The 13,827-nt window shown below is 47.2% G+C and overlaps 1 protein-coding gene across 1 annotated transcript in view; it reads left to right on the plus strand.

The window, feature by feature from the left end:
- Nucleotides 1-13,827, plus strand: part of LOC144668762 (adhesion G protein-coupled receptor E3-like) — a 57,673-nt gene that overhangs the window by 34,348 nt on the left and 9,498 nt on the right. Inside the window, exons 9-10 of the mRNA XM_078531092.1 lie at nucleotides 328-522; nucleotides 5,809-6,044. Of these exons, the coding sequence (XP_078387218.1) occupies nucleotides 328-522; nucleotides 5,809-6,044 (431 nt within the window). The remainder of the gene's footprint in view (nucleotides 1-327; nucleotides 523-5,808; nucleotides 6,045-13,827) is intronic.

Here is a 13,827-nt window from a genome sequence, read left to right on the forward strand (position 1 = left end):
CCATCCAGTTATAGCCGGAGCATCTTGAGCAACGGATTCACTTCCCATCCCTTTCACCGTTGCCTCTGGATCATAAGAAACAGGAGCAGGACCATTCGTCCTCTTGAGCCTGCTCTGCCATTCAGTAAGATCATGGCTGATTAGATAGTGGCCATAACTCCTGTCTGCCCACCCCCCTCCATAACCCTTGACTGCCTTGTAGATCAAAACTCCGTCTAACTCAGCCAATTCAATGCATCCGGAAAGGGCTTTGAATTCCTAGTTGTTGTACATTCTGCACACGCTTCTGGTATGAGTCAGGGCTGTTGTTGCTCTTTTCTTTTGCAGGATGGATTTTTCCTTCACATAATCAGTTTCGTTGGAGTCGGCTTATCACTCATCTGTCTCGGGATTTCCGTCATCACCTTTGCCTTCTGCCGTTCCATCCAGCAGGAGACTCGGACCATTCACCTGAACCTGTCCCTGAGCCTCTTCCTGGCACTGCTACTGTTCATAACGGGGATTTCCAGGACAGATAATAAGGTGAGGAACTCCAATCAGAACTCATTGGCCCACCCTTTAACCAGCGTTAACAGTGGGTCAGCTATTGATAGTTTCGCTGGATGCTGTGCAGGGACCAGGAAAGCACTCTGAAACTAAAAGCCCATGGGATCCAAGGGAAAGTGGCAAGTTTGATTCAAAATTGATTTTAAAAAAAAAGCAAAATACTGCCAATGCTGCAAATCTGAAATAAAAGCAGAAAATGCTGGAAAAAAACTCAGCGGGTCTGGCAGCCTCTTTGGAGAGAGAAACAGAGTTAACGTTTCGAGTCCATGTGGCTCTTCTTCAGAGCTGAAGAGAAGGAGAAATGTGATGGATTTTATACTGTTTAAGGGGGGGTGGTGGAGCAAAATAAAGGTCAGGGATACGGGGGAGAGATTGACAGAGACGTCATTCAAAGATGTCTTTTGATGTAAAATTGGTTCAGTTATGATCAACTGTGTTCTTGCAAGTGGAAGGTTGTCTGTAGTGGGGCTCCACAAGGCTTGGATCCCTTGCTGTTCATTGGTATAAATCAATGACTTAGACTGAAATGTAGGGGCCGTCGTTTAAAAGTTTTCAGATGATGTGAAATTGGCCGTGTATTTGACTGTGAGAGTAAAACCTGTCGATGGCAAGATGGCATCAATGAAGTCAGATGGGCAAATAAACGTGGCAAATGGAATTCAATCTGGGGAAGTGTGAGGTAATGCATTGGGAAGTACGCACAGGGCAAGGGATTACACAATAAATGGTAGGATACTGAAAAGTGTAGAGGTGAAACTTGGCGTGCATGTCTAAGATTCCACAAGGTAGCAGAACAGTTACACAAGAAGGTTAAAAAGCACATGGATTACTTTCCTTTATTAGTCAAGGCCTAGAGTATAAGAGCAGGGTGGTTATGCTAGAACTGTATAAAACACTAGTTATACCACAGCTCGAGTACTGTGTACTGATCTGGTCACTGCATTATGGGAAGGATGTTACAGAAGTAATTTACAAGGATGTTGCCAGGAATGGAGAATTTTAGCTCTGAGGAGAGATTGGATAGACAGTTCCGAAGATGAGTCATATTACGCTCGAAACCTTAGCTTTGCCTCTCTCTCCGCAGATGCTGCCGGACCTGCTGCTTTTTCCCAGCAGTTAATGTTTTTATTTTGGGATAGGCTGCGTTTGTTTTTCTTTGGAACAGAAGAAGCTGAGGGGAGATTTAATCAACAATTAAAATTATGAGGGGCCTAGATAGAGTGGATGGTGGTGAGTTACAGTTCACTCAGGGGGTCCGAGTTGCTATGGTAACAGGCGCCTGCTTGTTGTAGCCTGGGGCTATGGATAGTGATGGCAGAGGCTCCAACATTTTTTCCATCAAATGGCTGACCAGGAACCTCTCCCACTCTTACCACTTGGCATTGACATGGTGCCCTTGGTGGCATCATCCAAAGACATTGGATCAATTTCCACATAAGATCATAAGAAACAGGAGCTGAAGTAGGCCACTTGGCCCTTCGAGCCAAAGGATTTGCAGGCTGAAACTCACTTGTGCATGGAAGACACCCAGCTCTATCACACCATCACCTCTCCATTGCTTTTGTGCTGTCAGGCTGCTTTATATAACAGGTGAATGACTTTGCTGGATAATGGTGTTATGCAGGTTTCTCATTTCTCCCTTAACGTTTTAGGGTTGTACGATGGCAGGGAACATTAAAATAACTTTCAAGGAATTGGGCATGAGTGAGAAGGGTTGAAGTCACCCACTAGCTACACATTAACTGAGAGAAATCCTTTCCTGTTCATTAAACTGAGGGGGTTCTCATATGAGCGCTGTATCTCTGCCCTGCAGGGAGCATGCACATCTGTCGAATTGGATAGTCGTCTATTGTCTATCCGGTTCCACTGAGAAGGAAATGGAGGCCCACTTGTAGAGAGCATCGTTGACCTTCTTTCCACGGGTCGCAAAGGTCGCCAGATGTTGCTTGGAAGGAACCAGTTGCAAAGAAAGTCAAGACAGCAATAACAGTGAAACAGAACAATAAAGCTACCAAATAACCAGAAAAACTACCAAATAACCCAATTTGAAACTCCCCATTCCCTGGTGAGAACTGGGCATGGCGACGGTTAAAATATGGGCAGGCGAGGAACTCATTGAGCTTTAAAAGTCGGGCAAATTGGACTCCGGCTCAATTTTAACTTAATGTTGTGAGGTCTTGAAGCCAGTGCCTGTTGCTAAGAAACCCCAATACCATAGGGAGAAGGACCAGAATAACACCAGGCTCCACTTCTAAATCATGGGCCCGATGGTGATCCCTGTCGGCCAGTCCTGATTCACGTACCTGGCTGTTGAGGGACCTTTCCCTCTCAGGTCCAGCCAGGTTTACCTTCACACCATTTACGGTGTGTTTGGGCAGAGTTCAGGCCTGGCCAAGGAACTGAAATGGCCCTGGGTTCATGGTTCGGCAGGCAGGGCAGAGTGTGGAACTCCCCTCGTCCACTCGCTACACACGTGGGGCTTTGCAGAAACAGTTGTCAGGAGGACAATGGCAGGAGGAAAAGGCCTGAAAAATCGCAGCCTCGAGCACCACATTAGGCCCTGCAAGGGTATCTGGTAGATACGATGCAAGCAAACTGCAACTAATTAATACCAGAACATAACATACCAGAGACAAACACTCTGATAAAAGCAAAAAAACTGCAGGTGCTGGAAATCCAAAACAAAAATAAAAATACCTGGAAAAACTCAGCAGGTCTGGCAGCATCTGCGGAGAGGAACACAGTTAACGTTTCGAGTCCGTATGACCCTTCAACAGAACTAAGGAAATAGAGAAAAGAGGTGAAATATAAGCTGGTTTAAGGGGGGGGTGGGACAGGTAGAGCTGGATAGAGGGCCAGTGATAGGTGGAGATAACCAAAAGATGTCACAGACAAAAGGACAAAGAGGTGTTGACGGTGGTGATATTAGCTAAGGAATGTGCTAAAAGGTGATATTAAGGGTAGAAAGCAGGACGAGCAAGGTACAGACAAACACAGCAGCCGCCAACGAGCGACACCAAAAAACAGCGCCACAGCCTGAACACAGAATAGGAAAAGCTACCGTCAGCAAACTGAATAATAATCTCACTTCTCCAAACAACTGGGTCTAATACAAAACCCGCACGACCATTCGAACGATCGGTGACCTTGTTTTTCCACTACTTGCAACCGCAGAGCTTTGAAGTCAAACTGTCTTCCCCACTTGCTCAGCGTCCTTTCTTCTCAAGGGGGAGTTGTTTCGATACTGATGTAGCTTAAAGAAAACAAAGACTTGTGTTTATACTGAAGCACTTTATGAAGCGTAGACTCTGTTGTAATGTAGGAAATGCCACAGCCGATAAACAACATGCACACAACATATTCCCACCATCGCCATGATAACGGGAAAACCAGTATAACTTGGGTACATGTGCAACCTGCCTGAACTGGCCTTGTGTCCCTTAAAATGGAACTCCAGTATTACTGGTGCCAGTATTCCTGATTTTTACTGGGGTTCCTAAAATTTTGAGCTTTCCTTTTTTGTGACGTTGATTGAGGGATGGATAGAGTATTGGCCAGGACACAGGAGAGAACTACCCTTCCCTTCTTCGAAATAGTGCTGCGGCATCTGTCTAAATATCCCCCCACCCCAAGCAGGCATCTGTCTAAATATCCCCCCACCCCAAGCAGGCATCTGTCTAAATATCCCCCCACCCCAAGCAGGCATCTGTCTAAATATCCCCCCACCCCAAGCAGACAAATGCGGGGGGAATCTCGTTAAAAGTTGGCACCTCTAACAGTGCAGAGCTCCCTCAGTACTGCACTGCAGTGTCAGCCTTGATTTATCGATCCATAGTCGAGTGGTTGGGGTAAGATAAGATTTTGCCCTTAAGGTGTCGCCCCCCGCCCCCCTCCATTTGTGGGGTGGGCCCCAAGCTCCAAAGCTTCCTCCCTGAATTTCTCTGCCTTTCTTTCTCCTCTGACCTCCTTTGAAGATGCTCCTCAGCACCTAAATCTTTGACAAAGTTTTTAGTCATCCCAACAGTTCCTTGTGTGGTTTGGTGTTATTTTGTGTGATACGGCTCCTGTGAAGCGCTTAAGGACACCTTACTACACTAAAGGAGCTATATAAATGTGCCTTGTTGTAGAATTGGAACAATATACGGGCAGTATTTAATGGAGGCAGTGGGTGTCTCACCTGCTGATCAGAGAACGGCCAAGAGCCCCGCTGAATTAAGTGCCACTCAGGCACTTGGCAGGCCAACTGTGGGTCTTCCCCTGGGATCAAGAGGCCGACAGCTCTATTGAATGGCAGCAACGCCGGGGAGGCGGTGGCTGCAGCCAGTACAACACCCACCCGAGGCCTAGGATCATGGATGGGCCCGGACTCTCAGGGTGAGTGATGGCAATAAGGGGGTTGGCGGTGTGGAGGACCGCATGGGAGGGGGGGGTTTGGCAGCAAGGGCAGAGCATTGGCTCTCAGCGGGTCCAGACCTTCCCGGGGGGCCGGGCCCCTCAAACTAGGCACTGTCACCTAGAACGAAGGGCCGCCCAGGAGCCCATAAGCAACCCCACAAGGGTTTGCTTGTCGTGCTCCCCACATGGCAAGCCCCCCCGCCCGCCGTTGGGCTAATTCCATGGAGGCGGGATGAGGCTCTTAAGTGGGCGCTAGTTACCCACAAACAGGCCTCAATAGGTGACGACGCAGAAAGGCCATTCACAGGTGTAGCATCTCCTACCCTCTCATGGAAGGGGACGGGGTGTTGGAGGTGACTAAGGACCGGACCGGGACACTTGCAGAGGGAACAGTCCCTTCGGAACACCGAAAGGATAGGGAAGGGGAGGGTGTGTATAGTGGGGGGGCCTCACACTGGATGTGGTGGAAATGGCAGAGGATGATCCGTTGAATATGGAGGCTAGTGGGGTGGAAGGTGAGGACAAGGGCAGGCTTATCCTGGTTCTGGGATGGAGGGGAAGGGGTGAGAGTAGGAGTATGTGAAATCGAATGGACACAGTTGAGGGACCCTGTCAATGACAGTAGGGCAATCCTCAGATGTGGAAAAAGACATATCAGAAGTGTTGTTCAATTTATCCTGATTGGTATAATCTCACAGCTCTGATATCAACTATTTTACACCATTACCAAGAGTTAAAATTACCCTTAACAAGCTTTTAACCTTTGCATTGCTTTCTTGGCCGTTATGATTTAATTAAAACGCTACAAAGATTGAATCATTCCGCATGGCAGAGGTTGACACTTGGAATCCTGTTCCTTTCTTTCAGATTGGGTGTGCAATTATAGCAGGACTTTTGTTTTACCTCTTCCTGGTGGCATTTGCCTGGATGTTTTTGGAAGGACTGTACCTTTTTCTCATCGTGAGACACCTCCGGAAGGTTAAAGTTTCTCGAGTGACGGTTATCAGTAATGTACATCTGTACACGATTGGTTATGTGCTGCCCGCTGTTGTGCTGGGAATTTCTGCAGCCATCAACCCCAGTGGCTTTGGAACATCAAGACAGTGAGTAATACTGACCTTCCAGCCTCAAGTCACCCAATTGATCCAATTACCAACTGAGACATTTGTAGAGTGAACAGTCAGCGCTTGCCGACTGCTCTTAGCAGAGGCGAGGATACGTAGAAAGACCGACCTTTCACGGTTGTAATGTCGAAAACATGACTGACAAGCAAGCTCCAGCAAACAGTGGGGTCATGACCAGGTGACCTGTGTTGTTATTGGTGTAGCCTGAGGGAGGAATGTGGGCCAGCACACCAGGGAAAGCTCCCCTGCCCTTGCTTGGAAATAGTGCCGTGTGGAACCCTTGAGATACACCAGAGACTGATGGAACCACAGTTGACCATCTCACCCACAAGACGGCACCTCCAATAGTGTAACACTCCTTATACTGCACTAGCATTACACCGTCAAGTTTTGGGAGTCGGATTTGAACCCACAATCTTCTGATTCAGAGGAACACATATGGTCTGCTGAGCCTCGGTTTACTGTTGCTGTTTAACATGGGAATGATGAGGAGAAAGGAGCAGAGCACGTGGTGGTTAGTGGTAATGTCACTGGACTAGTGACCCAGGCTAACGGCCTGAGGACATCGGCTCAAATGCCATCACAGCCAGCTGGTGGAATTTAAATTCAGGTATTGAAATTGAATTGAATGCTAGTCTCAGTCATGGTGAGCATGACAACTACTGTTGAGCATTGTAAAAAAACCCATCTGGTTTGTAAATATCTGTTTGGGAAGGAAATCTGCCATCCTTACCCATCAGTCAGCTCTTCTGGAGTCCCACAGCAATGTGGTTGACTCCAAATGGTTTAGCATGGCTCACCACCACTTGGTCAAAAGCAATTAGGGATAGGCAATAAATGGTCTTGCCAGTGATGCCCACATCTCATGAATTTAAAAAAATGGCCCCCTCCTGCACTGTGATTTCTAAATCACCCTATGAAAACGTCCCTGGATTGATCCAAGCCTAGGGAATGATTTAGAAATAAGAACAGAAAGTGCTGGAAATGCTCAGCAGATCTGGCAGCATCTGTAAGAGAGAAACAGAGTTAAAGCTTCAGGTTGTGACCTTTCATCTAAACTTATGTACAGTATGGGTCAGCGTTCTTTACATTGTCAACATGATCTGTGATGACTTGCACACGGGTAAGAGGAGGGAGGGATATTAAGCTTTTCCTAGGAACATAGGACTTAGGAGCAGGAATAGGCCATTCAGCCCTTTGAGCCTTCTCTGCCATTCAATAAGATTGTGGCTGATCTGCTTGTGGTCTCAATTCCACTTTCCTGTCTGCCCCCCCCAGTTAAAGACTAACCATGGGTGGCTTTCAACAATATGGACCCTGCTGAGGTGGAAGTTAGGGGGATCACTGCACTTTATAATGATACAAGTTTATTTTCTTATGAGGAGAGGTTGAGTAGGTTGGGCCTGTACCCATTGGAGTTTAGAAGAATGAGAGGTGACCTTATTGAAACATATAAGATTCTTAGGGGGCTTTGACAGGCTGAGAGGTTGTTTCCCCTTGTGGGAGAGCCTAGAACCAAAGGGCATAATCTCAGCCCATTTAAGACAGAGATGAGGAGGAATTTCTTCTCTCAGAGGGTAGTCAATCTGTGGAACTCTTTACTGCAGAGACCTGTAGAAACTGGGTCGTTAAGTATAATAAAGGCTGAGATAGACAGATTTGTAATCAGTAAAGGAATCAAGGGTTATGGGGAAAAGGCAGGAAAGTGGAGTTGAAGATTATCAGATCAGTCATGATCTCATTGAATGGCGGCGCAGACTCAATAGGCCGAATGGCCTACTTCTGCTCCTACATCTTATGGTCTTAACTATTTCCTCAAAGATTTAAAAACTCAAAACTTCAGATTTCAACTGCAAGATGTTTGAAACCCGTTTGCAGAGTTCGTTAATGAACAACTCGAGCACAGTTGTGGATAGCTTAGACTATAATGTGGTTCTTACATGGCTCAGCCACACATTATTGGGGGAGTGGATTTGTTGTTTTGACTGCTTGGTGGTTTTGTGTTTAAGGGTTGTAGTTTTGGCCTGGCCCATTCTTTTGTTTATTAGTAGACCGGCTCTTGTATTCTGTTATTGTGGCTGTGGTTAGCTCCCTGTGAACAGGTTGGGTAGGTTCAGCTTGTGTTTATATAACCAGTCTCTTGGATCTCTGCACATTCTAAGATCTGAAATTCACTCACTGCTGTTTTGCGAGCAACCATACCCCCTTCCTGAGTCCTGAATTCTGAGATCACTTACTTCCATAAGCTCGAGTAACTTTCCTTGGCTCTTCTGACATCAACAACTTTCATTTATGTAGCACTTTTTAGTGTAGTTCATTCATGGGATGTGGGTGTCACTGGCTAGACCAGCATTTATTGTTTTTGTTCAGAGAGCATTTAAGAGTCAACCACATTGCTGTGGATCTGGAGTCACATGTAGGCCAGACCAGGTAAGGACAGCAGATTTCATTCCCGAAAGGGGATTAGTGAACCAGATGGGTTTTTGTGACAATCGATGATAGTTCGTGGTCGCTATCACTGAGACGAGCTTTATATTCCAGATTTATTAACTGAATTCAAATTCCACCAGCTATCAGCTATGTTCCCAGAACATTAGCCTGGGCCTCTGGATTACTAGTCCAGTGACATTACCACTATGCCGCTGTCTCCCCAAAGGCTTTGCCAAAGAGGTAGTTCTTAAGGAGCATTTTACAGGAGACGAGAGAGGCGGAGATATTTAGAGGGGGGAGTTCAGAGCTTAGGGCCCACATAGATGATGGCACAGCTGCCAATGATGGAGCGTTTGAAATTAGGGATGTAAGAACATAAGAAATAAGAGCAGGAGTGGACCATGCGACACGTTGAGCCTGTTCTGCCATTCAATACGATCAGTGGATTTAACTCCACTTTCCTGCCCACTCCCCATATCCCTTGATTCTCTGAGAGGCCAAAAATCGGCACATCACAGTCTTAAATATATTCAACCATGAAGCATCCCTCATGAATCACCCTCCGGGGTAGAGATCTCCACAAATTCACAATCCTCTGAGTGAAGACATTTCTCCTCATCTCGGCCCTAAATGATCAGCCCCCTTATCCTGACACCCTGCCCCAACCCCCTCGCAACTGTGTTCTAGATTCCCCAGCCAGGGGAAGGAACCTCTCAGTGTCTACCCTGTCAAGTCTCTCGCAAGAGGTCAGCGTTGGAGGGACACAGACAGGGATCTCCGAGAAAGTATTGCCGAGGGTCCCAGTGAAACTCGCCTGCCTTTGCAGACAGGAAGGTGTGTTACCAGGAGTAGGGGCAGGAGAGTGCCCTCAATGCCATCCCTATGATGGGCACCCTAATTCTCCACTTGCTCCCCAAAGCAGTGCAATGGGAGACAAAATGGAGAGCCCATTAATTTCTCATGGGCTGTCCACAACTGTCATAAATGAGGACATGATTATACTTCAGAGATATTGTAATTTAAAAACATTTGTAACTAGAATAAAAATGTTTAAAGAAGTTAAATAAAATTTTAACACCTTTAGTTAATGGCCCAGGTATCCAAATCACTAATCACAGGGGCACAAAAAAAAGTAACCAGGAAGGCTAATGGAATGTTGGCCTTAATCTCGAAGAGTTGAGGAGCGATCTGGTTGAAGTATTTCAAATAACGGCCGGGGTTTTCCAGTCCCATCAGCTGCAGGCCTGGAAATTCCCGCCCGAAGTCAATGGGCTTTTGGCAGATCCGCCAAATTTTACGCCCCGCCCACAATGATTCCACCACCCCCCCGGGTGGGACTGGAAAATCCCGGCCAATGTAAGGACTCTGTGGATACGGGGAAATAATTTCCTCCGGTAGGGAAGTCCAGAACAAGGGGACGCAGCCTTGAAATCAAAGCCAGGCTGTTTAGGAGGGAAACAGGGAAGCAGTTTTCCACGTAAAGGGTGGTGGAGATCTGGAATTCTCTTTCCCAGTAGCAGTACTTTCCCTTTGGGAAGTAACCAGTGCTACTGTCATCATAGTCAAAGCTATTTTTTTTCACTGCTGTATTCATGTTGAAGGAGTTACGTGAAGAGCTGCTTAGAGCAGAGAAACTGAAGTAGTTTTGGTACAGTATTCAAAATCCTGCAGGGCTTTGATAGGGCAAATAGGGAGAAACTGTTTCCAGTGGCAGAAAGGTTGGTGACCAGAGTTTTAAGGTAATTGGAAAAGAACCAGAAACAACATGCAGAAAAACAAATAGATGACGTATTGTTCAGGCGCTGCCTGAACGGGTGCTGGATGCAGGTCCAATAATAACTTCCAGAAGGAAATTGGACAAATATTTGAGAAGGAAAAACGTTGCAGGGCGATGGGGAATGTTCAGAGCGAGTCTGATCGAAATAACCCTTTCAAAGGGCTGGCACTGGCACAATGGGTCGAATGGCCTTCCCGTGTGCTGTATGATTCTGCGGGAGGGCAATCCAAAGCGGCCGAGGCCAAGAGCTGTGACGGGCGGCGGTGATGGTCCCGTCAAGCCCCTGACCTTCCACCGAGTGTGAGGACAAAGCGCTCGGAAACCCTTGGAGAGGAAGACCTGAAACAGGGAAGCACGTGAGAGCTGCAGGCTCAGGAACTTTGGCCCCTTCTTACATTATTGTGCCCCGCAGTAAACTGTCAGGCGAGGCCCCTCATCCCATCTGCTGCAGTTAGCAACACGTCAAATCTGATCAGGAAACCATAGTAACCTCGCTTCCTGTTGTTGTCATCCAGATGTGTTTAAAGGGGAACCCACAGGCTGTACAGTATGTTGGGCCCAACGTTACCAGGACTGCACTGTGGGCCATCATTCAACCTCTTATAAACACTATTGTAGGGATACACACACCCTGGGCTATTAGACTGAGGGGCGACCCCTGGGGTGACACACAGATGGTGAACTAAAGAGGCAGATGCTGGTGGGCCATGACGGGGAGAACTTCACTCGCTGGGGCATCGCCTTATGTTGCCACTTGCCAGAAAACCCTGGAACACGGGAACATGGGAATAGAAGTCGACCCTTTAGCTCTTTGAGCCTGTTCCACCATTCAGTGAGCTCATTGCTGATCTGAACTAATTCCATTTACCCCCCCATTGCTCCAAATCCTTTCATAACTTTGGCTAACAAAAACCTTCCAATCTCAGGTTTAAAATTAGGAACTGATCTCACATCAATTGCCATTTGTAGAAAAGAGTTCCAAACTCCTACAACCCTTTGTGTGTAAAAGTGTTTCTTAGTTTCACTCCCGAATAGCCTGGCTCTAATTATCAGACTATGGCCCCTAGTCCTAGCTTTCTCAACCAGTAGAAATAGTTTCTCTCTATAAACACATCTGTTCCGCTTAATATCTTGAAATTTTGATTCAGTCACCCCCTTAACCTTCTAAATTCCAGGGAATATGCCCCTTGTTTGCATAATCTCACCTCACAGCTTAATCCTTGGGGTTCAGGCATCATCCTGGTTACTCTATGCTGCACTCTCTCCATGACCAATATAACCTCCCTAAGGTGTGGTGGCCAGTGGTGCTCCCAGTCTGTCAGATGTGGTCTAACCATGGGTTTGCCCCCCAACCTAGGATTCAGATTTCTTACACCGTCCTGCTTTTCAAAGAACATAGCTTGCAGTGCATCAAGTGTGGCTCGTTGAGTAGCACCTTTGCCTCTACGTTAGAAGGGCTTGGGTTCAAGTCCCACTCCAGAGATTTGAGCACAAAATCGAGGCGATGCTCTTTTACTGCAGCCTGGAGGAAATGCTGCACGGTTTGAAGTGTGACGTTTTAAATGCCTTCTCGAGGGCGTGTAAAAGATGCCATGGCACCATTTGAAGAAGAGCATAGGAGGTTATCCCGTTTCTCTAGTCAATATTTGATTCGCAACCAACATCGTTAAAGCAGATTACCTGGTCATGATCACATTGCTATTTGTGGGAGCTTGCTGTGTGCAAATTGACTGCTGTGTTTCCTACACGACAACAGTGACTACCTTTTAAAAGTACTTGGCTGTGAAGTGTTTTGGGATGTAGTGAAAGTATCAGGGTGTTTCATGGCCCATAGCTGCTCCTGTGCTATAGTGAGCAAAGATGCGTGCGACTTGCTTAATGCATCTGTGCACAACTGATTGCCACTGATAAACATTAGTCAGTCTGGAGTAATCTTGCTGCATAAATCTTAAAGGCAGGTTTCACTTTCCCAGGCAGTGACAAGTCGGGTTTCAGCAGGTGAAATGACTTGGGCCTCTGCTTCCTTTTGTGAAGCAAAGCCTTTAGAAGGAGCTGTCCCTCAGACCTGTACATCTTTACCTGTATACTCTGCTGTAGGGTATATACCCAATGGCGGGGTTCTGTGTTTTCTAACCAGGCTATCAACCATCCTCTACCACAAAGCACACAGGCAGGGGATTCCCCCCCGGAAAGCCCATGGTGCCCTGTGGGGAGAGAAAGATGGCTGCCCCACGTCAAGCGGCATTTAGGCAGTTGATAACTGGCTGAAGAAAGGAAAGAGTCAGAAATTATCTAACAACCAGCTGACCCACATCTTTTGATCACTTTTTTTGGCCACCCTTTAGTTTGGTCGCCACTTGGTCCTGATTACGCTCCTGTGAAGCATCTTGGGATGCTTTTCTCCATTAAAGTTGCTGCATAAATGCAAATGTTGTGAGTGCCAAACTCCTCCAAAGCCAACCTGGGTACCAGGTTTTTGCAGGTGAGCAGGAGTAGCAGAGGTGACAGAACTCGGGGGGCACTTGGCACTTAGTAATGTTGGAAAGGTGAGTCCAGTTGCTGCCAAGGGAAGGGGGCAGCTGCCACACTGCTGAACTGTGGCAGAGCCATCGCCTGTCCCATTTCCCAGCTGGAAAAACAAAGCTGATGTGGATCTTCTGGTCGGAAATCAGTGTTTGTTTCCTTTTCGTTGGCCAGACACAGTTGGGCCTGATTTTAACTCACTCGATACCCATTCACTTGGACGCAAAATCAGGCCAGTGTGGGAGTTTTAACCCACTTTTGTTTTAGCCCACAGACTGACGGAAAGGTCAGCGTTAAGTCATTTTCCTAGTAGCCCAGGAAAAAGAAACAAGGCAACTCTTTGCCCAACCCACCCTCTGTTACACTAGCAGCAATTTCCAGGATTGAGACAGAATTTTAATCTCCAAAAACGGGTAGATTGGGTTTGCGTGGTGGTTAAAGGGTTAAAAAGCTGTCACAGGTATCCCACTGGTTTTAAAGCCTCCTCCTACCCAGTAATAACAGAGGCAGGACAAGTGGTGGGTGACTAGTCGACCTGCAGGAGGCTCAAACCTTTTAAGCAGATTGTGTGCCTTCATTTTCACAATGATTCTATTTTGAACTACGGTCAGCCAGGTTTCCCAGGCTCTGCAGGAAAGCCGGCAGGTGAATGGAGCCAAGAAGGGCTGAATCCATTAGGGTAAATGCCTTTACAGCTCTGCTTGTGGGCCAGAAGGAGCAGGAGCGTTTCTCCCTGGCCCATGAAGCTACCCAGTAAACCACCCCAACCCACCTCGATCTGCCTGCTACCCCCGCCCATCCTACCTCTTCTCCCCCACACCCGGCAACATCTCTCACCCATTCCCCCCACCCCGCCCCCCCACCGCCACATCAACTAGACTTACCTGCTGTCAGCTCAGCTGCGGCCTTGTGCCACAGGCTTTTCTGTTCGACAGGCAACCAGCCTGTCAATCGAGGCTAGCTAGCAGACAGAACGCTCCCTGTCGAAAATGAAAAGAGTTAAAAACTGCAAGATGCTCAGGAAACCTGTAC

This window comes from Cetorhinus maximus, chromosome 28 (genome assembly GCF_964194155.1).
Source record: "Cetorhinus maximus chromosome 28, sCetMax3.hap1.1, whole genome shotgun sequence".
NCBI lineage: Eukaryota > Metazoa > Chordata > Chondrichthyes > Lamniformes > Cetorhinidae > Cetorhinus > Cetorhinus maximus.